This window comes from Chelon labrosus (assembly GCF_963514085.1).
Source record: "Chelon labrosus genome assembly, chromosome: 17".
Lineage (NCBI taxonomy): Eukaryota > Metazoa > Chordata > Actinopteri > Mugiliformes > Mugilidae > Chelon > Chelon labrosus.
The window spans coordinates 25,997,198-26,020,813 of record NC_140350.1 but is presented as its reverse complement, the minus strand read 5'-3'; the positions used below and the strand labels follow the sequence as shown (position 1 = coordinate 26,020,813).

Genomic DNA, 23,616 nt, shown 5'->3' with positions numbered 1-23,616 from the left:
GTTCTCCAAAGTTTCACTGATAGATGACTCCAGAGATCAGGTGCTGTGGACAGACTACAGCCTCCAAGTTACATGTTACACAAAATTAACTCTGTTCAATCAGAACATACGTAATCACATGGCAGTTTAAGACCACAAGAGCTGTGATTGGTCTGCTTGGTAGTAGTGTGTTTGGGTGGAGTTGTTACAGAGCGAGCAGACTGATGAAGTACAAGGATAAATGGCTCACACCGGCGTAGGCTACATGCGTAGGTTATGGCATCTATTCCTGCAGTAGGCTACCTTATATGAGCATTTGCTGTGATTTATTTCCTGTTCATTTAATGAGCTGCAGCTAATGAATCACTGTATAACACATCCCTCTTTCACTGCCACAGCCACACCTCCCACTACAGCTCCCACTCCAGCTCCAATTGCAGCTCCCACTGGACCTGCTGCAACTGCAGCAGCAGCTCCAGATGCAGCACCACTTCCAATAGCAGCTCCAACACCGACACCAGCAGCTCCAGCAACAGTAGTTGCAGTAACAAGTGTCCCGTTGGGAATGTTTGAGGGGTCGATCTTTACTGCAACTTCCTTTGGTTGAGCTTTGTTGGCTCTATCAGCCTCTCTGAACTTCTCGTTGGTGTAGCATCTTCCTCCATTTCTTTGAACCATTGAGTTGATCTTCTTCAGCAGCTCTCTGACCTGAGATGGATCTTCATCTTTGTTGTTAAAGACATGATATCTTCCTCCACACTGTTTCATCAAGTCACTGAGTGGCTGCTTCTCCAAAGGTCTTCTGGATGTTTTTCACTGTTTTCTGTTCTTCTTCTGTGAATCTGTTTGTATTGATCACCACCAGGAACACATGAGGACCAGGAGCAGAGAATGAGATGCATTTACCGATCTCTTTTTTCACTGCATCTTCAGATAATCTGGAACCAAACAGATCTGGAGTATCAACCACAGCCAGTATTTTACCATCAAACTCAGTCATGTCCACATCACATGTTGATGTCACTGTAGAAACACTAAAACTTTCTTTTCTTAAGATGGTGTTTCCTGTTGCACTCTTCCCTGATGATGTTTTCCCAACAAGAATAATCGTGAAGTTTGGATCACCTGTTGGAGAAAATTACAAAGACATGACTCAACTCTCTGAATTTAAAAAAGATTGGTGAAGGCATTATGTCACGGTCCTGTCATTATCTCGTCATGGTTATTTGGGTTTCTGGTGTTTTCCTTTCCCTCATGTTTCTTGTTGTTCATATTTTGTATTTGTTCATTAATGTGTCTGAAGAAAGTTGCGTTTGAAAGTTACATGTGTCAGCAACATCCATATGGAGGAAATATCAGTATTTTTATGGATGGTATAATGTGCATAATGGTAGAATCCTTTAGTTCATTAGAGCACCTGACCCTGTTACTGTTCCCTCAGGTGTGTCACTGCAGGTCGCCCTCTACACAGCCTCCCTATCCTTCTACAAACAGTTTTACACTGATGTCAACAGATTTCAACAGCTTTACCTTTGACTGGAAAAGTTTGTCGTCTTTATGATCTGTGTTTTATTGATGTATATGTTTTATGATGACTTTATTGTTGAGTCTGTAAATCTCAAACTGAACTGAATTTAAGATAACATTGAGACTTTATCCTTTCTTTGTTTCTGTCAGCACTTTGTTCTCAAATGGAAACCAAAGGATGTTTCAGGACTTAAGTTACAGACTCAGCTAACAGACAGGTAATGCATTTAAATAAAGAATAAAAGTAAAATTCAGTTAAACACGAAGTTAATGTGAAGCTAAAGCTGAACTTACAGAAATATATGGTCCTCGTCCTCATTGTTGTGTTTGTCAGTCCTTCTCTGCTGGTGAATATTTTCATCTTCATCTCAGCTCTGGTTTATATTCTGCTTCTAGTCTCCTCCTCTGATCATGTGATGTCCTCCGTCACCACAGATGTCAGTAAATTTACAGTCTACAGGCAATTTAATGAACAAACTCTCTCTTTATCAACCACTGTGACCTTTAACCTCACCACCAGCCCACTCAGCTCAGCAACGGGGGTAATCATTAAGAAGATATATGTTTCAGCCGAACATATTCTTCATATAAATGGAATTGCAATTAATATATATATTTGTGTGTGTGTTTAAATTACCAAAAATCGTCTTGATTGTCAAAGCAGAGTCTATCAGGGTGGAAAAGGTTCCAACTATAGCTTCGCATTAACTTTTTAAAATTTACTTTTATTCTTTATTTAAATGCATTACCTGTCTGTTAGCTAGGGTGACCAGATCCCAATTCACCAGATGTGGGACAAAGGCTACGTTTGTGTGGGACAGTGTGGGACAATGTGAGATACCAGTGCATCAAGGTCCCCTAAAAGAACTAACAGAAAAAATAAACATTTCTATTCTGCCCCTTTGCTTATAACATTACTATGCTTTGCCATCTGATTGATTCAGTAGCACATAACAGCCTGCAAATAAAAACTTAAATATATTTTATAATATATATATACAGTCGTATGAAAAAGTTTGGGCACCCCTCTAAGATTTCATGATAATTTGCTCTAACTTTATAAAAGAAGATCACAGCAACAAGATTTGATTTCCTACTGAGATGTAGACATTTGAGTGTTTTCCAGACCAAAATTCTCAGAGTAGCATTACATAGTTTTATTTTGATGAATTAAAATGTAAAAAATGGTACGTGCAAAAGTTTGGGCACCCTTTTAATCACATTGATTTCAAGACCTGTAGGGATTTATAGCTGGCAGGTTGCAGCACAAAATTGCTTTGACTAGCTTGTGAGACCTTCAATTACAAAAACAGGTGGAACCAATCATGAAAAAGGCTATTTAACAGAGGCAATTGCTGGCTGTGCTTGTCCTAGGTTATTTTTTAGAGTGTGGCAACATGGGGGCATCAAAACAACCCTCCACTGACCAAAAAACTAAGATAATTCATTATCATGAATTAGGAGAAGGGTACAAGAAATTAGCAAGAAGGTTTGGACTGTCTGTCTCCACAGTCAGAAATCTGGTGCAGAAATGGAAGGCCACAAGAACAGTACTTGTGAAGGAAAGATGTGGTTGGCCAAAAAAAATACTGGAAAGGCACAGGTGAAGGATGGTTAGAATGGTCACAGATAAGCCACAGACCACCTCCAGAGAACTACAAAAACATCTGGCTACTGATGGTGTAGTTGTTCATTGTTCCACAATCGAGCGTACCTTGCACCAGGGAAAGCTCTTTGGAAGACTGATGCGCAAAAAGCCTTTCCTGAGTGTTCGTCACAACAAGAGCCCCATGACGTATGCAAAAGCACTTTTGGACAAGCCAGAAGCATTTTGGAAAAAAATACTGTGGTCTAAGATAGAGTTATTTGGTCAGAACAAGAGGAGGTATGCATGGCGAAAAAAACACACTGAATTCCATGAGAAGAACTTAGTGCCTACTGTGAAATTTGGTGGAGGGTCCATCATGTTATGGGGCTGTGTGGCTAGCACAGGGACTGGAAACCTTGTTAAAGTTGAGGGCCACATGAATTCCTCTCAGTATCAGCAGATTCTTGACAAGAATGTTCAAGAATCTGTCACAAAGTTGAAGCTACGCCGGGGTTGGAATCTTCAGCAGGACAATGATCCTAAGCACTGTTCAAAATCCACCAAGGAATTCATGCAGAAGCACAAGTACAATCTTCTGGAATGGCCATCCCAGTCCCCAGACCTTAACATCATTGAAAACGTATGGATTGATTTGAAGCAGGCTGTTTACGCACGGAAGCCAAAAAACCTGACTGAACTGGAGGGGTTTTGTATGGAGGAATGGGGCAAACTACCACCTGCCAGACTTCAGGGACTTGTCTGTGGCTATAGGAGGCGTCTGCAGGGTGTTCTTGCAGCAAAAGGAGGCTCCACTAAATATTAATGGAATTATTTCTTTGGGGTACCCAAATTTATGCACATGCCTATTTTTGTTTAAATACACATAAAAATGTTTCTGTTGGACCAATGAAAATTATTTCACTACTGAGATGTTTCTGTCTCCATAAGGTATAACATATGTTAAAATAAAGTTGCTGCTTCAAAAGCTCAGCAAGTGACAAACTGATGCAATGATTTTCCTAAGGGGTGCCCAAACTTTTTCATACGACTGTATATATATAAACTTATTTAAATGCAACTTTCCCAAGCTCCAAAGTTGAGCAACACGTTTTGTCTCGCATCGTCTGTGTCGTTTCACGTCGTATTTACCTCCGTGTGAAACGGAAAAATGACTCAAGCAAACTTCACAGCAAACTTTACCAGACTGTCCTTGCACTGGTTTCACCCAGGGATGGATAGTTTCCCAGTCTTTATTATAGCTGCATTTCCTCTTCTCAGTCGTACGGGTAATGCTTCCCTCCATGTCTCGCGCTCCATCCTTTGGGTGGATTTCCATTTGAGAACAAAGTGAGACTTTATCCTTTCTTTGTTTCTGTCAGCAATGTTATCTTAAATTCAGTTCAGTTTGAGATTCACAGACTCAACAATAAAGTGATCATAAAACATATACATCAATAAAACACAGATCATAAAGACAACAAACTTTTCCAGTCAAAGGTAAAGCTGTTGAAATCTGTTGACATCAGTGTAAAGCTGTTTGCAGAAGGATAGGGAGGCTGTGTAGAGGGCGACCTGCAGTGACACCTGAGGGAACAGTAACAGGGTCAGGTGCTCTACTGTCTATATTTTATTCTATATTACAGTCTATATTTAATTCTATTTTTCTCGGTTTACATTTACACTTATATTGTTTACCTTGTGTGCTACATGCAATTACCACTGTTTTACTGTAGTACTTATTTTTTACTACTGGCTGCAGGTACAAGAATACATTTCACTATGCATTGTACTATGTATAACTGTGCATGTGACAAATAAAAACCTATCTATCTATCTATGTATCTATCTATTAAACTAAAGGATTCTACAGTCAGACAGATTGAAGACGACTGTTCCCCTCCACAGGAGTGGTCCACCAACAAAGATCACTCCATAATAGTCTGAGAGGTCCCAGAGGAACCCAGGGGAACTTCTAAGCAGCTAAAGGCCTCTCTCTCATTGGCTGATGTTAATGTTGATGAATCCACTGAACAACCATGGTGTGATGGACAAAGACACTGCTCTCCAAGAAGAACATTTCTAAACATCATGTGGACAAGACAGAAGACTATTGGGACAATGTTTAGTGGACAGATGAGACCAAAGTAGAATAGTTTGGTTTAAATGAGATGAAACAACACTGCATCATTCCAGCATCAGAACCTCATCCCTCCATCAAACATGGGGGTGCTAATGTCCTGGTTTGGGCCTGTTCTGCTGCATCTGGAAATTAAAGATAAAAATGATTTAAATTGTATTAGGATTATTCTCCAGTTACTTTATCTCCGATGACGTCTTAAAATCATTACTTTCATTTATACTCTGTGTTTTTTCACTTCTTTAAACAGGTCTTTGTTTTTCTGCTTTTCAAACTTTTCAGGGCGGGAATGACAGTTAGGATGCGCATGCTCAGTGTCACTCAGAAAACAACCAATGGTGTTCGAGCAACAGCACAGTGTAATTTACATGTAGTGGATATAAACAGAGCTCCGTGTGCGTTCAGACTTCATCCTCTGAGGAAGTAGAAGACGTCATCATGCCTGATCCAGTCAAAGCGCCCAAGAAGGGCTCCAAGAAAGCCGTGACCAAGACCGCTGCTAAAGGCGGCAAGAAGAGGAGAAAGTCCAGGAAGGAGAGCTACGCCATCTACGTCTACAAGGTGCTCAAGCAGGTCCACCCCGACACCGGCATCTCCTCCAAGGCCATGAGCATCATGAACTCGTTCGTCAGCGACATCTTCGAGCGGATCGCCGGTGAGGCCTCCCGTCTGGCTCACTACAACAAGCGCTCCACCATCACCTCCAGGGAGATCCAGACCGCCGTCCGCCTGCTGCTGCCCGGGGAGCTGGCTAAGCACGCCGTGTCTGAGGGCACCAAGGCCGTCACCAAGTACACCAGCTCCAAGTAGACTGCTGCTCTGACACCATCAACACAACGGCTCTTTTAAGAGCCACACACTACAACTGGAACAGCAACAATTCTGTTACTTTCAAACATGAAAAAAACCTATTTTAATCAACATGTTAAAATGCTGCTGGAAGTGCAGTAGTTTCAACCTTCAACGATGCTAACGATGTATTCTGTATGTGCATATAGCAGAATCCTGGTCTCTTGTGTACAGATTTAAATATTAAGAGTTCATACATATACATATACTGTACTGTAAGTCATATTTCTTGTTGCTACTTGGTTGAAAGTGCTATCCTATACTTTTTGTTGTGCAGCACTGTCCCTTAAAAGCATTAGTCTCGAGTTGATGTTACAACTGGATGTGGTAGTTTAACTGTCAGTCTAAATCTTTGATAACGTTGACATCAGCCTTCATTTCTAGAAATGCTAGTGACTGTGAGGAAGTTGTAAGATTTATTGATCTCCAAGGACGTTAGATTATGTCCTTGGAGATTACATATCTATTGTAACATATTCTCTTTTTATACATATTTGGAAAATGTGAGATAAAATGACTAAACTGATGAACATGGCATGTGATGTCACAAGGAATCGTTAGTGCGATGCCCAGACAGTATAATAAATTAAAAGTGAAATACTGGAGTTATAGTTTGGAAGGGGCACCTTTTAATGTGGCATGATAATATAGTCAATATAAAACATTATAGAAAGTTCTCATTTAAGCACAGCTTCCACCATTGATCTATAACTCATGCAGACGGTGCGATATTGTGACAATTCGGTAACTGGAAGCACTACGTACATACATCCGCCTGTGGCTGGTACAGTCTGAACATTAGTTCTAAAACATACAGTCATTGTACAATTACCTTCCATGCTCTTACATGAGATGAAGTAGGGGCCTTTTGTTCTGCTTAAATAAAACACATTCTTTCTACATGATGTTCTTATATTGTAAAAATATAAGAATAATTGACAGCATGCCAGGGTGAAGTGCAGAGGTTCTAAAAGACAAAGGTCAACATGAACTCAATGAAATTGTTAATTAAATCGTTTGATTCTTAAGATATGCTTGTTATTATACTTCAGTTTACCACAGAAATATCTGACAAGAAGATCTAGAAACACTTGTTCTCTGCTGAGTGAGTAATAAGTCAAATAGAAACATTAAACAAGTTATGTTGTAAAATGTTTTGTTAGGAGTTGATGAACAGTGATACTAACGAGGAGTGACTGAAAGTCTTGATTCTTGTAGGAACTGTTCAGGGCAACCGCCCTCTTCAGTTCCGGTTTCTCCGTGGGGGTGGGGGCAAAGGGAAAGAAACAGACCAATAGGATTAGTCACCGTGACACAATCATCAACTGTTCACTCTGCTCACTCTAAATATGCGCACATACATGCGCGTACCTATATATGCATACATGCATGCATATACACACACATACACAAATATTCACGCACCCCCCCCTTTTTTTTTTCCCCCCTCATTTTTAGGACATTTTAGGACATCATGGTAAAAGAAAGAAAGGAAGAATCAGATTCTAGAAGCAAAGTGGTATAATATATAATAGATAAAATCCAGTAACATAAAATACTATAAGTAACTCTATTCGTGTGATCTAGAGTGAGTAAAATGTATTGAGGTTATATTAAGATAGATTTCTTTATCAATATTGCAGTAAGACCGACAGCGGTGTGGTACAGAAGGACCGGAGTGGGTTGGTTCTTTCCTCCTGAATGATAGGTTGGAGTGATGGGTTGTTTTGGGCCCTGTGCAAATATTTTTTCCCCAGAAAGGCCATTCTATCTTTTAGAGTCATGAAACCAGAGAGTTCATGTGTGTATTTATTGCTCGTGTATTTGGGGAGTCTGTAGCACATCTTTATTGCAGCGTTTTGAATGACATGAAGTTCGTTGAGTTCTGTGCTTCTTATGTTGCACCAGGCAGGAGCTGCGTACTCAAACAAAGGCCGAATGTAAGACTGGTACACCCTTGAGGCTGTTCCTGGGGTTGCTCCTCCCTTTCTTCTGCACAGCACTTTTAGATGGTTAAGTCTGCGCTTGGCCTCTTTTTCCACTTCTGCTATGTGGTCTGTCCATTTCATATTCTGCTGGAACGTCACTCCTAAAAATTTTGCTGTTGGGGTTATTTGAAGGGTATTGTCATAGAGTTTGAGACTGGGGATTGTTCTGTCTTTTTTGCAAGGATATCTGGAGAATAGTAGGCATTGTGTTTTTGCAGGGTTTAATTTTACTCTCCACATATTTGCCCATTCTTCCATTTCAGTGATGCACACTTGAAGTTTTTTTGCAGCGTGTTTTATGTTTTTGGAAGAAGTCCAGTAGCAGATGTCATCTGCAAACTGCGAAACTTGTCCCTGTCCTCTTGGTGGATAATATATGTCACTGATATAAAGGAGGAATAGTAATAGACTAAGGGCTGATCCTTGGGGTACACCTGCTTCTGGACAAAATCTGTTAGAAATGGATGTGCCGACCTTGACTGCAATTGCTCTATCTTTTAAAAAACTGTTTAAAAGCACTACTAGTTGGTGTGGAAGTCTGAGATTTTGGTCCTGAAGCCTGTATATGAGTCCCTCATGCCACATTTTATCGAAGGCTTTTTCGATATCGAAGAAGACCGCAATTGTTATTTCTTTTTTGTTGAATCCTCGTTGCACATCTTCTGCTAGTCGTAGGATATTATCAGTGGTACTTCTTTCTTTTCTGAAGCCAGCCTGGTGGACTCCCAGGATTCCAAGGTCATCGAGGTGTTTATGGAGTCTGGCTGTCAGCACTCTCTCCAATAGTTTGCCCAGGTTACTCAGGAGGCTAATGGGTCTGTAGTTTGTTGACAGGTGAGAATCTTTATTTGGTTTTGGGATCATGGTGACCAGTGCTGATTTCCAGGGTTTAGGGAAGTATCCGGTGTGTAGGCAGATGGTGTAGAGATCAGCAAGCTGAGCTAAAAATTCTATTGCTGATTCCTTAATAAGTATATTATCTACTCCATCTTCTGCAGGGGCCTTTGGTTTAAGTTTTTGAAAGTGGTGTTGGAGTTCGGTTATAGTGACGACTTTGATTAGCGGGTTATTGATATCTGTAATTATTGATATGGGCAGATGGGTAGGCAGGCTAACCTGTCGATCTACAATCTCCTTCCACTCTGGGTCAAATAGAGGATCTTCTGGGCACGAATGAACATTTTTCAGATGTTCTTTGAAAATGTTAGCCTTTTCTTTTTCTTCTTCAATTATCTTGCCTTCATGCTTTAGTACTGTGACCTTAGAGTACTTCTTCTTTCCATTTAGTTTGTGAACTTTTTGCCAGAAGGTTTTTGGGTTTGGGTCATTGTTTAGGTCTGTGTAAAATTTATCCCATGTTCTTTCTCTCTCTCTCCTGATTTCCCTCCGTATTTGTGTTTGCATTTGGTTAGTTATTTGTTTAATCTCTGTGGATCTTGTTTTCATGAACTCTCTTCTTAGCTTCCTTTTTGATTTGATGAGAGACATCAGGCATGGTGGGAGATTTTTTGAACCTTCTGTATTTCCTTTACGTTTTATTGAGGTTTCCCTGGCTGTGAGGAGAATTTGTCCTAGCAAAAGTGCTCGTTGGTCAATGGCTGCAGGCTCAGGGTTGCAAGGAGGAAGGTTAGTGTTCTGATTGGTTGTTGAGAGTTTAAAGGCCTCCCAGTTTGCCTTTTTATAGTCAAACTGTGGTTTCCTTGGAGCAATGTGGGCCTTCAAATTAAATGAGGAAAATATTGGGAGATGATCGCTTCCAATATCGGAGCAAACAGCGAACTGTGTAACTTTGCCTGTGAGATCAGGCGTGACGAGGCAGAGATCCAAAATATCTACGGAGTTATTTGAAGAGGAGAAATGTGTTGGTTCATCATTATTTAAGACAACTAAATCAAGCTGTTCTATTATATTGTGTAGTGTAATACCAGATAGGTTTGTAGTTTTATTATTGAAGCTTGGATGTTTAGCATTAAAGTCTCCCATTATTATAACTGCCCTTTCTTTTTGGAGGGCTTCTTGAAAAAGATGTGGGGAGGGGGTGACACCTGGTGGACAGTAGACTGACAGGACAAGAATGCTGGAGTCTGAAGACAACTTGATTCTTACAGCAACAAATTCGTTGTTCTGGGTTTGTGCAGGATTTAAAGAGATGATTGTTTCACTGTAAGTAATATGTCTTTTAATTAGCAAGGCCACTCCTCCACGTTTTCCTCCAGGTCTGTCGTTTCTTATGATGTCATATCCAGGTAGACAGAAATCAATGTGGAGAGAGAGGAATGTTTCATTTATTGAGGCTACTTGTACATCTTTTTCTTGAAGGATGTGAAGTAGCTCTTCTCTATTTGCCCTTATCCCTCTTATGTTTATATGAAGAATGTTGAGTAAGTCCATTTTCTATTTTATTTATTTGTTTATTTTTCCCTTCCCCTTTGTATTTATTGAAAGTGTTTTTCCAAGCATCTCCAGATGGCTTCAAATTGCTTTCCATCCTGACACAGAGTCTTTAGGTCATCTTGGAGAGTGGTGCATTGCGTTAGAGGTCTGGAAGTTTTGGGGTCTGGATGGAGCTGAGAGGGGGGCTGTGTCACAGTTTTGATGGGGCGAATCTGGGATAGATATGTTGGACAGTTTTTGGAAGCTGCAGAGTGATTTCCACCACAGTTGACACATTTTGGCTCATGCTTGGCTTTATCGCATGTTTTGTGTGAGTGTTCTCCTCCACACCTAACACATTTAGTTTTGTTTTTGCATTGTTGGGCGACATGGTTGAACTCCTGGCAGTTGAAACATTGTTTAATGTTCGGAGCAGTGTGTGCCTTTTCAGTACGGCAGTGGAAAAAGTCCATGAAAAATCCTTCTCTTAGTAGCTTGGTGGCATCTACAGGGTTATTCAAGGTAACCCTGATGAAGGTGGTGGGGGTCTCTGTTTTCTTACTGATGATACGGTTGATTTTGAATATGTCGATGTCTTGGTTTTTAAGTTCCTCTTTTATTTGGTCAGTGGTGATGCTGAGTGACAGTCCTTTAATGATGATTTGTCGGTTGCTTTGTTGTGTTTCTGATCTGCTTTGGTGATTGGACAGCTTCACGATGAGATTGGGACTTTGAAAGGCTTTTTCAGGCCATGGTGCTAAGAGCTGGTTCATTGATTTGGGGTCTTTGGGATAGACCAGCAGTCCTCCCCGCTGCAGATTGACCAATTTGTAAAGAGAGACTGATGGTTTACATCGCATTATTTCTTTGGCAATGTCCTTTTCCGTTTGAAATACTGTTCTGTTTATGTTGTCGATGATTATTGGGGGTGGGGTAGTATTTGGTTTTCGTGTTGTTTCGGGGGGTGGTGTTGCTTGTGGGCTTAGAGTTAATCTATGTCTTTTTTTTGGGTTTTGGACCAGTTCGAAGCCATTGTCATCGTTGGCTGTCACCGCTTGGGCATAAGATCGATGGGTAGAAGCTACAGTGGAGATAGATTTGTTTCCATTTTGTAAGAAAGCATCCATTTTATTGAGTGTGCTTTGAAGTTCGGGGACAAATGAAGCAAGTGGTGATTGTTTGATGTGATAACTGAGGTCATTAAACAAGGTTTGAATTTGTCCAAAAATTTATTTCAGTATTTCATCTTGTTTGCTTTGTGAGCTCCGGTTACCAATGGTCACGGGTGTTTCAGAGGTACTTCCTGTTCTTGTTTCTACAGTTTGCAGGACCTCTTCAATAAAATTGTCCAGACTTGGATTGCCAGATTGATAGGGATCAGAAGAAACAGGGGGGGTTGGTTTTGGTTTGGTATGATCAGGGGGATTTTGTTTGGTTGGCCTCGATGGGCCAGTCAGCTTGGATTTAGTTGTGGTTGTATTAGAGGGATTTGGTTTAGCACTGAAGGCTTTGGTCCACACAGCTTTCCGCATTTCTGGAGTCATGGAGTCAGAGTGAGGTTTTGTTGCCATTTTGTGTGTGAAGGTGTGATTAGAACTGATAAAACACGTGGAAGTTAGGGCAATCTTCTTAAAAATAAAATCAAAATTGATTTAAAAGGGAAGCGTAACCAGGTTAAAATATTGGAGGATAACACATAAGGTTTAGATTTGAGGGACCTCAATTGTGGTCGCTGGGGAGTAGGCTGAACTACAGCCCCCTCTAGCGGAGGGGAAAGTGTCAGGAATCAAAACAGCAGGAGACAATGCGTGAATTTAGTGAGCAGGTCAACAGTCGGTGTTAAGTGAGCAGTGAGTAATTTGGTATCCCGGGGCTTCCGGAGAGGTGTTTAAATTTTTAGACACCTTACCATCAGGATGAAGGCTGGACAAAAGGTGATAGGATACGTTTACTTAACGTCCTTCGATGAGCGCTGTGGAATGAGTCTGACTGACTGAAAGTCTTGATTCTTGATAAAAAAAAATCAAGGAAAATCAAAGATGAGTCTAAGCGACAGAGACTCAGAATATGAATATGAACTGCGGACGTGATAGAGAACGGAGTGGTAGAGTTGTGGGGGCGGAGCCAGAGTTGAGAGACCCGTGACTCAGCGTCTCCTCGTTAGTGTCATCAGTGTTCATTAGTGTAAAACCCGGATCTTTTGAGGGATTCGGATCAGTCTGAGTCACTCACTGATACATAAAACATGTTTATTAATCCCCGTATCGGAAATGTCTCTGTCACAGTAGCACGGAATTTGGCAAAATGTATACACAGAAAACAATGACGACTTCGACAGGGAACAGAGTTACCAAAAAAACACAATACAAATTTGAAAAATACACAAAAACTAACAATACTCTGAAAAATGTACGAGCAGGGTTTTCGAGTCAATTGAGTCACTTGACCAGAAATGGCCCGATTGCGAAAGAAAGTGTTTCCAGTACATTCACTCGAGACGTAATAAAGCATAGTAAACACTTAATAACGGATTATTACAGTTATCGCCATCAGTTGTGAATCATAGGGACTGAAAAGCATATCTAGTAGCTTACATAAGCCTAAAGCTCAAAAATGAAAAAAAAAAAAAAAAAAATTAATGAGGACAGGGTCACTACAATAAAATATTTTATTTTCTTACGGTCTGAAATGTATTAATCTATTAATTCACTCACAACATAGGCTCCAGTCAGATTCAACAGTTCAATAGACGTCTTCATGATTCTTCTGTGGTGGCTGATTCAATGAGCTGGATCCCGAATCTTTTTATCATCATAATGGACTTGAACTATTGTTTAGTGTTTCTATTTGACTTATTACTCACTCAGCAGAGAACAAGTGTTTCTAGAGCTTATCAGATATTTCTATGGTAAACCGTATAATTGTAAGTATTTCATAAGAATCAAACGATTCAATGAAGTTTCATCGAGTTCATGCAAAGACTCAGTGTTTGTAGTATTATCCTTGTCTTTTAAAACCTCTGCACTTCATCCTGGCATGTTCTGAAGAGTTGGTCTTGAGCAGAGTTTATGCAAAGTTATACTGAACTGAACTCTGCTGAAAATAGTGTCAAGTACTGAACAAAACAGCAGAAAGGGATTAGGTTGTGATTTTTTCCAATAGTACTCGTTTGGAAATCAGTATTATACAGGTGTATTTCAAGACGTCGTTAGATTTTTGACGTTAACACAACATAATAGAAACTACAGCTCTTCCAGTAGTAGTGGGTGGCTCTTAAAAGAGCCGTTGTTTGGTTGGGTTCTTATACTGGTTTACTTCTTAGCGGGCTTCTCGGTCTTCTTGGGCAGGAGCACAGCCTGGATGTTGGGCAGGACACCACCCTGAGCGATGGTGACTCCACCGAGCAGCTTGTTGAGCTCCTCGTCGTTACGGACGGCCAGCTGCAGGTGACGGGGGATGATCCTGGTCTTCTTGTTGTCGCGGGCAGCGTTTCCAGCCAACTCCAGGATCTCAGCGGTCAGGTACTCCAGCACCGCGGCCAGGTAGACGGGGGCTCCGGCACCGACACGCTGGGCGTAGTTACCCTTCCTCAGCAGCCTGTGGACACGGCCGACTGGGAACTGGAGCCCGGCTCTGGAGGATCGGGTCTTGGCCTTTGCTCTAGCTTTTCCACCGGTCTTACCACGTCCAGACATTTTCTAGGTTCTTTGTTTGCACAATGAATGAGTCTGAGACGCGGAGCGCTCTCAGTACATATGCGCTCTTTATGCAAATAAGGCTGTGCTGTTGCTCTCACACAATTGGTTGTATTCTGAGCGAGACTGAGCATGCGCCACATAACAGTCAACCCCCCCCCCCAGAAGACCGGGAATAATAATACCAGATACCCTGACATTATTAAATAAATACATTAATTATAATTACATAACTAAGATAGGAAGATAGATAAATTAATACCTGGATGCAAACACTGTTCATGTTCCTGTTCAGGATGATTCACTCAGTTCAAATCAGCTGCGACTCAGATTCAACAACTGACCCGACTGTATTTTATTGAATAATAATGTTATATATATGTGTGTGTTTTGATGTTTCAATTAATAAATATGTATATAGTCCCCTATATAATAAAAACATCCTAACTCCACTGAATGGATATGAAGCTTCACTGAACATGATCATCTGGTAAAAGTTATAAGTCATGTTAAATTATATCTTGATGACATATGAACTAAATGATTAATTGACATTAAAGAAATCATCCATTTTTTTTTTTTTTATTAAAGGTGCAGACATCCAGGTCATGGTAAATAAAAAAACATTATGGATTCTTTGGAGATATTTTCTATACTTTTTGTCTTGGCTGATTCACGAATATGATGGATTATTTATACATCAGAGAGTTAAAGAGTTTTTGTAGCTATTGCTAGGCAAGGTTATATTTGTTTGGATTAAGTGGCCAAATAATTTTGACACTTTCACTTAAAGATTAGTGCAATCAAAACTCTGTAAACACCATTATTGTTATTGCATAATGCAAGTGCAAATACATAAGATAAACTTTATTTTTCTCTGCGGTGTTCCAGCAGTAGGGAACAGAGAAAATGAGGTTCTGTGATTTGTGTTTTTGTTGGAAGTTAATAGTGTAGTATATTTGTTGTATTGAACATACTGAGAGTCGGACATGTTGCTGTCTGAGTTGAGGTCGGTGGCTCTTAAAAGAGCCGTTGTGTTGCAGTGAGCGGTGTCTGAGTCTAAGCTCTCTCTCCGCGGATGCGCCGGGCCAGCTGGATGTCTTTGGGCATGATGGTGACTCTCTTGGCGTGGATGGCGCACAGGTTGGTGTCCTCGAACAGACCGACCAGGTAAGCCTCGCTGGCCTCCTGCAGAGCCATGACGGCGGAGCTCTGGAAGCGCAGGTCGGTCTTGAAGTCCTGAGCGATCTCCCTGACCAGGCGCTGGAAGGGAAGCTTTCGGATCAGCAGCTCGGTGGATTTCTGGTAGCGACGGATCTCCCTCAGAGCCACGGTACCGGGCCTGTAACGGTGAGGCTTCTTCACGCCGCCGGTAGCCGGGGCGCTCTTACGGGCAGCCTTGGTGGCCAGCTGCTTCCTGGGGGCTTTTCCTCCGGTAGATTTACGAGCGGTCTGCTTGGTTCTAGCCATGGTTCTTTATCAACTGTCTCAGAGACAACGATGAGAGAGCGCCAACGGCGGCTTTATAAAGAGGCTGTCTGAGGCAGCTCAACGCTGATTGGTCCACACGAGGCATGCACGTGAGCAGCAGCTGCTCAACTATTGGATAAAACACATTCAAAAATAAAACGTCACCAATGGATGCAAATAAAAGTTCATAAACTTTTCTGCATTCTTATTTATAACTAATAAGGATTGATTAGTTTAAAACATAATTTCAGACATTTGTATTTTCATTTAATCAATTATTCAGAATGTTCTGTTTCAGTGTTTTGACTTGAATGAAGACGGAGGAGACATTAAACATTAAAACATTATAACTCATATTTACTGTGTTTTCATTGACATTTAAATTAACTGTCTCTACATTATTTTAGATGAACAGTTACCAGGTATATTCACACCTACTAGGATAATTATCTTGAGGTTTTATTTTGAAAATCCTGTGTACACAAAGTCCATCTGGATGACTGGAGCTCTACATATAATACACAACAGATGTCTGGTTTTAAAAAGAACTTTTAAATGGCAGTTAGTTGAAGCTGAAACAACAGAAGAGACACAGACCATCATAACACTTAAAAATGTTGGTCATCCCAACAGAGAAATTGCTAAGAAAGAAAAGGTGTCAGTGAGTACAGTTTCCTTCACCATCAAAAGACCCTCAGAAAGCCACAGGATCAGAGGATGAGTTTGATAGGTGACTCACAGCATAACAGCTTTAAGACCAGATTAATAGTGGTCGTAGTAAGCAACTGTCAGTTTCAGCTGTGAAGAGAAGACTTTGAGTTGCAGGTCTGGCAGGTGAAGTTGCAGGAAGAAAGCCACTGCTAAGACGTCAGAATAAGAAATAAGAGGCTTGCCAGGGCCATGAAACACTGCAAATGGACTACTGAAACCTGGAAGAAGGTGTTAACGGACTGATGAATCGGTTCCACAGTGTGTGACATCAACTGTCAAACATGGAGGAGGAAGCCTGATGGTCTGGGGCTGTTCTGCTGGATCCAGGGTCAGGGACTTGTACAGAGTGACCGGCACTCTGAAACAAAATGGCTACCACAGTATTCTGCAGCACCACACAGTGCCCTCTAGTATACGCCTAATTGGTCAGGGCTTCATCCTACAGCAAGATAATGACCCAAAATTTAAGTCCAAGCTATGACAGAACTACCTGAGGAAAAAAAGAACAAGATGGTAAGCTTGAAAACATGGAGTGGTGGACTCAGTCTCCAGACTTAAACCCTATCGTACTGGTTTGGGATGAACTGGACAGAAGAGTGAAAGCAAAGCAGACTTCAAGTGCCAAACATTTATGGGAACTTCTGTGACAGAACTGGGAAGAACTTATTTGATTTCTATTTTAGAATAAAGAGTCAAGTGTGTCCACATGTTATTTCTGCCAACGCTGGCTTCTTTGATGAGTGGAAAGTTTAGAATACATTTGGTTTCTGAAATGATTCCATGATTTGTTTTCTGTTTAACGTTGTTATTTGTTCCATGGCTTCATTTCATTTCAGAGTAGAATGAGACAGTAAACTGTGTAACTGTCTGTAACTGAAAACACATAGAACAGAATAGAATAGAACAGACAATAGACAGATTGGAATCAATAGTTATTTTATATAAAAACAAAAACAAAGGTATGCATGTTAGCAGCAGAGAATGATAAATACATATTATATACACAACCTATTAATTAGTAAAATATAAATATACACTCTGTAAAAGTATAAAAACATATATACTTGAATATATAAATAATATCTGAATGGTGTGTGAGGCAGAGAGCTCTGTACTGGAGGATGTGGTGGCTCTTAAAAGAGCCTTTGTTTGTTGGTAGGTTCCCTGAAGAGAGGTTTACTTCTTGGCCTTCTTGGCTGCAGTCTTCTTGGCTGGAGCTTTCTTGACTGGAGTCTTCTTGGCCGCCTTCGGCTTCTTAGCGGCGGCCTTCTTGGGGCTCTTCTTCGCCACCTTCTTGACGGCAGCGGGTTTCTTGGCCGCTGCCTTCTTCTTGGGCGACTTCTTGACGGCAGTCTTCTTTACTGCAGCCTTCTTTACGGCAGCGGTCTTCTTGACGGCAGCGGGCTTCTTGACTTTCGCGGCTGCCTTCTTCTTCACCACCTTCTTCGCCGCAGGCTTGGCGGCAGCTTTGGGCTCCTTCTTGGCGAGCTTGAAGGAACCGGAGGCCCCGGTGCCTTTAGTCTGAGCCAGGGTGCCCTTGGTGACGAGCTTGGTGACGGTGGTGTTGATGCGCTTGTTGGCTTTGGTCACATCGACGCCTTTCCCGGCCAGCACCTTCTTGAGCGCCGCCAGAGACATTCCCTTCCGCTCCTTGGACTCGGCCACGGCGGCCACGATGAGCTTCGGGAGGCTGGGTCCATCCTTCTTCGCCTTGGGAGCGCTCTTCTTCTTCGGGGCTTTCGCCGGAGCCTTAGCGGGCGCAGCTGCTGGAGCTTCCTCTGCCATGTTGAGTGTCGGTGTTCGTCTGAACGTGTCCGAGCTCGAGGCAGGAGGCGGGACTTATAACGGCCATGAGAACCGTGGAGAAGCAACACGCAGCGCCGCGCTGCTGCCGCCTCTCCTGCGGCCACACTTGTGTTTTCTCTTACACTTCTTGGACACAAAAAACACACAAAACTAAAGTTTACACTCACAAGTTGAACCAGAGCGGGGAGGACACCCGCGTCCCTCCACGCTGAGCTCATGTTTGTCTTCCTGGACTCCTCCAGTGAATCCCAGCAGCCTTCAAACCTCTTGGATTCACGGTGACTTTGTGCGAGTCGCAGCGACTTTTCTCCACGTTTCGTCTCCAAAAACGTGTCAAAGCGGTTCGGATTCAGTGGATCAGAGATGCTGAGGTTAGCAGAGACATCTGGGGACGGAACCAAGGTCCAACAGCGGCTCTGCTGGGTTCTGCTTCGTTTGAATGGAGCCACTTTTCAGAGGAAGTAAACACACGGACGCTAGCGCTGCTCCGGGCGGATCTATGTCCCAGATGATCCGCTGGAACAGACTTCCCTTCTCCACTAAACGAAGCTGGAGACACTCAGTAACTCACTGATCATGACAATCAGAGGCTTTTATCTCTATCAAGAAGTCACAGACAAACAGAGAACATGTTTATTACATGTTCTCTGTTTGTCTGATCACTTCCTGTCTGGATGCTGTGCAGCAGCAGAGATCACTCAGCAGCAGTACATACATATTTTTACTTTTAAGGTTCAAGGTTCTTTATTTGGCCATTTGTACAGAAACCAACAGTCCAGGCACATTGGAAATCTTGTACAGGCCTCTCAGAGTCAACAGTTTAGTTAAAAAGAAGTATAAAATATAGAAATCACTATACAACAAAAACATAAATACAAAATAAAGAAACAATATACAACTGTAATATTACAATATAAGAAGTATGAAGGCGTTATGCAGAAGGTGATGATGTGTACAAATTTTTAGCTTCAGGTACTGAACACAGGAGAGGACAATGTTGGTGACAGAGTAATAAATAATAAACTAGTTAGACTGGTTCTAGGAGTGTGAGGTGGGGGAGAGCAGGAGAAAGAGAGAGAGTATCGGGAATATTGCACATTTATCGAGAACAACAGAACAAATTGCACACTGTACAGAGATAATATTAAGTCAACTATTGCACATGTAATTAAGGTGAGGTAGTGTTTGGTTATTTTTTGCACAAGTTCAGTAGTTTTTACTGTAATTTGCTGAAACCAAGGCCACTATGTCAGAAGTCCAAAGCCCTCAGTGGTTGAAAAGACGCTCCAGGAAGAGGCAGCAAAGACAACGGTCCCAGTAGCCAGGGAGCTGGGAGAGCATCTCATCAGGGTGCTGAGGGAAAAGCTCCACAAAGTATGAGCATCACGTCGCTGACAACACTGCTACACCCAAGATATAAAGCACTTGGCTTCTTTAGCCCAGCAAAGGCAAATTAAGCTACAACTACCCACTTTTGTAGAGTCACAGTCACTTCCAGCTGTAGCTTCAACATGTCAGGAAGCAACAGTTTAAACAAACTTCTCACATACTATTGGTATCCTGTTTAATAATAGCATATTAATAACATTTGATGAATGAACCACACATGAAGTCTGGAGTAATACACCTTTGATGAACCGATTTGAAAGATTAAAGGCTTCACCTGCTCATCACTACTTTTCTGTGCAGATGTTAAGCTCGATGCAGACGCTTGACACAGTGTTGAGCTTTCAAAGCAGAAGTATCGCGACAAGATGTTTCGATGCCTCGTCACTTGGTGTGTTCGACTTCATGCAGATCTGACTTGACGTGATGCATGTTGGGTTGTTCATGCTCATAGACCTCGAATAAGATTGGTTAAAATGAACTTGTTCAACCCAGCATGCATCACGTCAAGTCAGATCTGCATGAAGTCGAACACGCCTATTATGTCACACGCGCCTCGGCCGTCATCGGGCAGTGTTGCAGGGCGGGGTTGTCAAACTCACAATGACTATAAATGAGCACAATCCCTGAAAAGGTTGTGGGTTGTTGAAAGGTACGTTACATACTTTCATACACTGATTTACACATAAACACATACACACAGAGAAACGTTAGTGATAGTGTGACTGTAAAGCAAGTATGAGAGCATTGAGGAAATGAGAGACAGGGAGAATAGAGGCAAGGCCCCTGGAAGAGCTAGATCTCATGTGTGGCAGCACTTTGACATTATTACCCCAGAAAAGGTGTGAAAGGGTCTTCTTTCTGGAGAGGTGATAACCAAGAAGAGGAACAGACGCAAATCCCCTTCAGTTTCACAATCATCCTGCATGTCATCACAGTTGCACAAGCATTTCACTTTTTTTATTTTGTAAATATATTTTTGTATTTCTATCGATCTGACAAAGCATACATCTAAAACATACAGTGTTGACAGCACAATAACACAAGTATATTATCTTCTATAAAAGAAAAGCATTTCATGATGCACATACTGTAGATCCTTTGTTATAATGTCTTACTGTTTCACAACCCTTTGTTTCATGTGAATGTTGTATATAATTTTATCCAGAAGATGTCGCCACATTTAATTATCAAAAGCTTCGGTTCCTCCATCACACTGCTTGTCTCTATAATGCTTTTACTGGGGGAACTTTTTACAGGACTAAGAACCCATCTTTGTTGCTATCTTTACAGCTGTATGATGTCTTCTTCATTTGTTCAGTGATTAAACAAAATAGACTCACTGGATGAATGTCTGGAGTCTATCAGTATAGGGATATTCTACAGTATGTCAATAGACTGATGTTTCAGTTACAGCAGCAGATAAATGATTGATCTCTGAGTAGCAGTGGGTGGCTCTTAAAAGAGCCGTTGTGTTAGTGAAGGTCTGGTCGTGTTTAACCTCCGAAGCCGTACAGAGTGCGGCCCTGTCTCTTGAGGGCGTAGACCACGTCCATGGCGGTCACCGTCTTCCTCTTGGCGTGCTCGGTGTAGGTGACAGCGTCCCGGATCACGTTCTCCAGGAAGACCTTGAGGACACCGCGGGTCTCCTCGTAGATCAGACCGGAGATACGCTTCACACCGCCTCGGCGAGCCAGACGGCGGATAGCGGGCTTGGTGATTCCCTGGATGTTATCACGGAGAACTTTACGGTGACGCTTGGCGCCTCCTTTACCGAGTCCTTTACCTCCTTTGCCTCTTCCACTCATCGTGATGATTTACTCTCTGACAGATTCAAAGATGAATATGAGTCTAAGCGACAGAGACTCAGAATATGAATATGAACTGCGGACGTGATAGAGAACGGAGTGGTAGAGTTGTGGGGGCGGAGCCAGATTTGAGAGACCAGTGACTCAGCTCCTCGTTAGTGACTTCCTTGATTTTTTTTTATCAAGAATCAAGACTTTCAGTCAGTCAGACTCATTCCACAGCGCTCATCGAAGGACGTTAAGTAAACGTATCCTATCACCTTTTGTCCAGCCTTCATCCTGATGGTAAGGTGTCTAAAAATTTAAACACCTCTCCGGAAGCCCCGGGATACCAAATTACTCACTGCTCACTTAACACCGACTGTTGACCTGCTCACTAAATTCACGCATTGTCTCCTGCTGTTTTGATTCCTGACACTTTCCCCTCCGCTAGAGGGGGCTGTAGTTCAGCCTACTCCCCAGCGACCACAATTGAGGTCCCTCAAATCTAAACCTTATGTGTTATCCTCCAATATTTTAACCTGGTTACGCTTCCCTTTTAAATCAATTTTGATTTTATTTTTAAGAAGATTGCCCTAACTTCCACGTGTTTTATCAGTTCTAATCACACCTTCACACACAAAATGGCAACAAAACCTCACTCTGACTCCATGACTCCAGAAATGCGGAAAGCTGTGTGGACCAAAGTCTTCAGTGCTAAACCAAATCCCTCTAATACAACCACAACTAAATCCAAGCTGACTGGCCCATCGAGGCCAACCAAACAAAATCCCCCTGATCATATCAAACCAAAACCAACCCCCCCTGTTTCTTCTGATCCCTATCAATCTGGCAATCCAAGTCTGGACAACTTTATTGAAGAGGTCCTGCAAACTGTAGAAACAAGAACAGGAAGTACCTCTGAAACATCCGTGACTATTGGTAACCGGAGCTCACAAAGCAAACAAGATGAAATACTGAAATAAATTTTTGGACAAATTCAAACCTTGTTTAATGACCTCAGTTATCACATCAAACAATCACCACTTGCTTCATTTGTCCCCGAACTTCAAAGCACACTCAATAAAATGGATGCTTTCTTACAAAATGGAAACAAATCTATCTCCACTGTAGCTTCTACCCATCGATCTTATGCCCAAGCGGTGACAGCCAACGATGACAATGGCTTCGAACTGGTCCAAAACCCAAAAAAAAGACATAGATTAACTCTAAGCCCACAAGCAACACCACCCCCCGAAACAACACGAAAACCAAATACTACCCCACCCCCAATAATCATCGACAACATAAACAGAACAGTATTTCAAACGGAAAAGGACATTGCCAAAGAAATAATGCGATGTAAACCATCAGTCTCTCTTTACAAATTGGTCAATCTGCAGCGGGGAGGACTGCTGGTCTATCCCAAAGACCCCAAATCAATGAACCAGCTCTTAGCACCATGGCCTGAAAAAGCCTTTCAAAGTCCCAATCTCATCGTGAAGCTGTCCAATCACCAAAGCAGATCAGAAACACAACAAAGCAACCGACAAATCATCATTAAAGGACTGTCACTCAGCATCACCACTGACCAAATAAAAGAGGAACTTAAAAACCAAGACATCGACATATTCAAAATCAACCGTATCATCAGTAAGAAAACAGAGACCCCCACCACCTTCATCAGGGTTACCTTGAATAACCCTGTAGATGCCACCAAGCTACTAAGAGAAGGATTTTTCATGGACTTTTTCCACTACCGTACTGAAAAGGCACACACTGCTCCGAACATTAAACAATGTTTCAACTGCCAGGAGTTCAACCATGTCGCCCAACAATGCAAAAACAAAACTAAATGTGTTAGGTGTGGAGGAGAACACTCACACAAAACATGCGATAAAGCCAAGCATGAGCCAAAATGTGTCAACTGTGGTGGAAATCACTCTGCAGCTTCCAAACACTGTCCAACATATCTATCCCAGATTCGCCCCATCAAAACTGTGACACAGCCCCCCTCTCAGCTCCATCCAGACCCCAAAACTTCCAGACCTCTAACGCAATGCACCACTCTCCAAGATGACCTAAAGACTCTGTGTCAGGATGGAAAGCAATTTGAAGCCATCTGGAGATGCTTGGAAAAACACTTTCAATAAATACAAAGGGGAAGGGAAAAATAAACAAATAAATAAAATAGAAAATGGACTTACTCAACATTCTTCATATAAACATAAGAGGGATAAGGGCAAATAGAGAAGAGCTACTTCACATCCTTCAAGAAAAAGATGTACAAGTAGCCTCAATAAATGAAACATTCCTCTCT

General features: G+C 41.8%; 5 protein-coding genes and 1 pseudogene across 6 annotated transcripts; 1 reads left to right on the top strand and 5 right to left on the bottom strand.

Moving 5' to 3' along the window:
- On the bottom strand, positions 1–1,322 carry LOC311502213 (GTPase IMAP family member 9-like; annotated as a pseudogene). The gene is made up of 2 exons: positions 1,304–1,322; positions 1–1,104 (listed from the first exon to the last, which is right to left on the bottom strand). The product of its transcript is annotated as a GTPase IMAP family member 9-like (transcript).
- A 4,004-nt stretch (positions 1,323–5,326) lies between these two features.
- LOC311502833 (histone H2B-like) lies at positions 5,327–7,012 on the top strand. The gene has a single exon (XM_084565237.1). The coding sequence runs from the start codon at positions 5,670–5,672 to the stop codon at positions 6,039–6,041; it is 372 nt and encodes a 123-aa protein (XP_084421363.1). The 5' UTR covers positions 5,327–5,669; the 3' UTR covers positions 6,042–7,012.
- A 6,528-nt stretch (positions 7,013–13,540) lies between these two features.
- LOC311502832 (histone H2A-like) lies at positions 13,541–14,136 on the bottom strand (the record flags this gene model as incomplete). Its single annotated transcript, XM_084565236.1, has 1 exon — positions 13,541–14,136. One exon carries the CDS (start codon positions 14,134–14,136, stop codon positions 13,753–13,755), a length of 384 nt encoding a protein of 127 aa, XP_084421362.1. The 3' UTR covers positions 13,541–13,752.
- A 621-nt stretch (positions 14,137–14,757) lies between these two features.
- On the bottom strand, positions 14,758–15,819 carry LOC311502831 (histone H3.2). Its single transcript, XM_084565235.1, has one exon. The coding sequence runs from the start codon at positions 15,604–15,606 to the stop codon at positions 15,196–15,198; it is 411 nt and encodes a 136-aa protein (XP_084421361.1). The 5' UTR covers positions 15,607–15,819; the 3' UTR covers positions 14,758–15,195.
- Positions 15,820–17,403: 1,584 nt separating this feature from the next.
- Positions 17,404–18,664, bottom strand: LOC311502830 (histone H1-like). Its single transcript, XM_084565234.1, has one exon. The coding sequence runs from the start codon at positions 18,100–18,102 to the stop codon at positions 17,494–17,496; it is 609 nt and encodes a 202-aa protein (XP_084421360.1). The 5' UTR covers positions 18,103–18,664; the 3' UTR covers positions 17,404–17,493.
- Positions 18,665–20,835: 2,171 nt separating this feature from the next.
- On the bottom strand, positions 20,836–21,381 carry LOC311502067 (histone H4). Its single transcript, XM_084564179.1, has one exon. It carries the CDS (start codon positions 21,315–21,317, stop codon positions 21,006–21,008), a length of 312 nt encoding a protein of 103 aa, XP_084420305.1. The 5' UTR covers positions 21,318–21,381; the 3' UTR covers positions 20,836–21,005.
- Between the last annotated feature and the right edge of the window lie 2,235 nt (positions 21,382–23,616).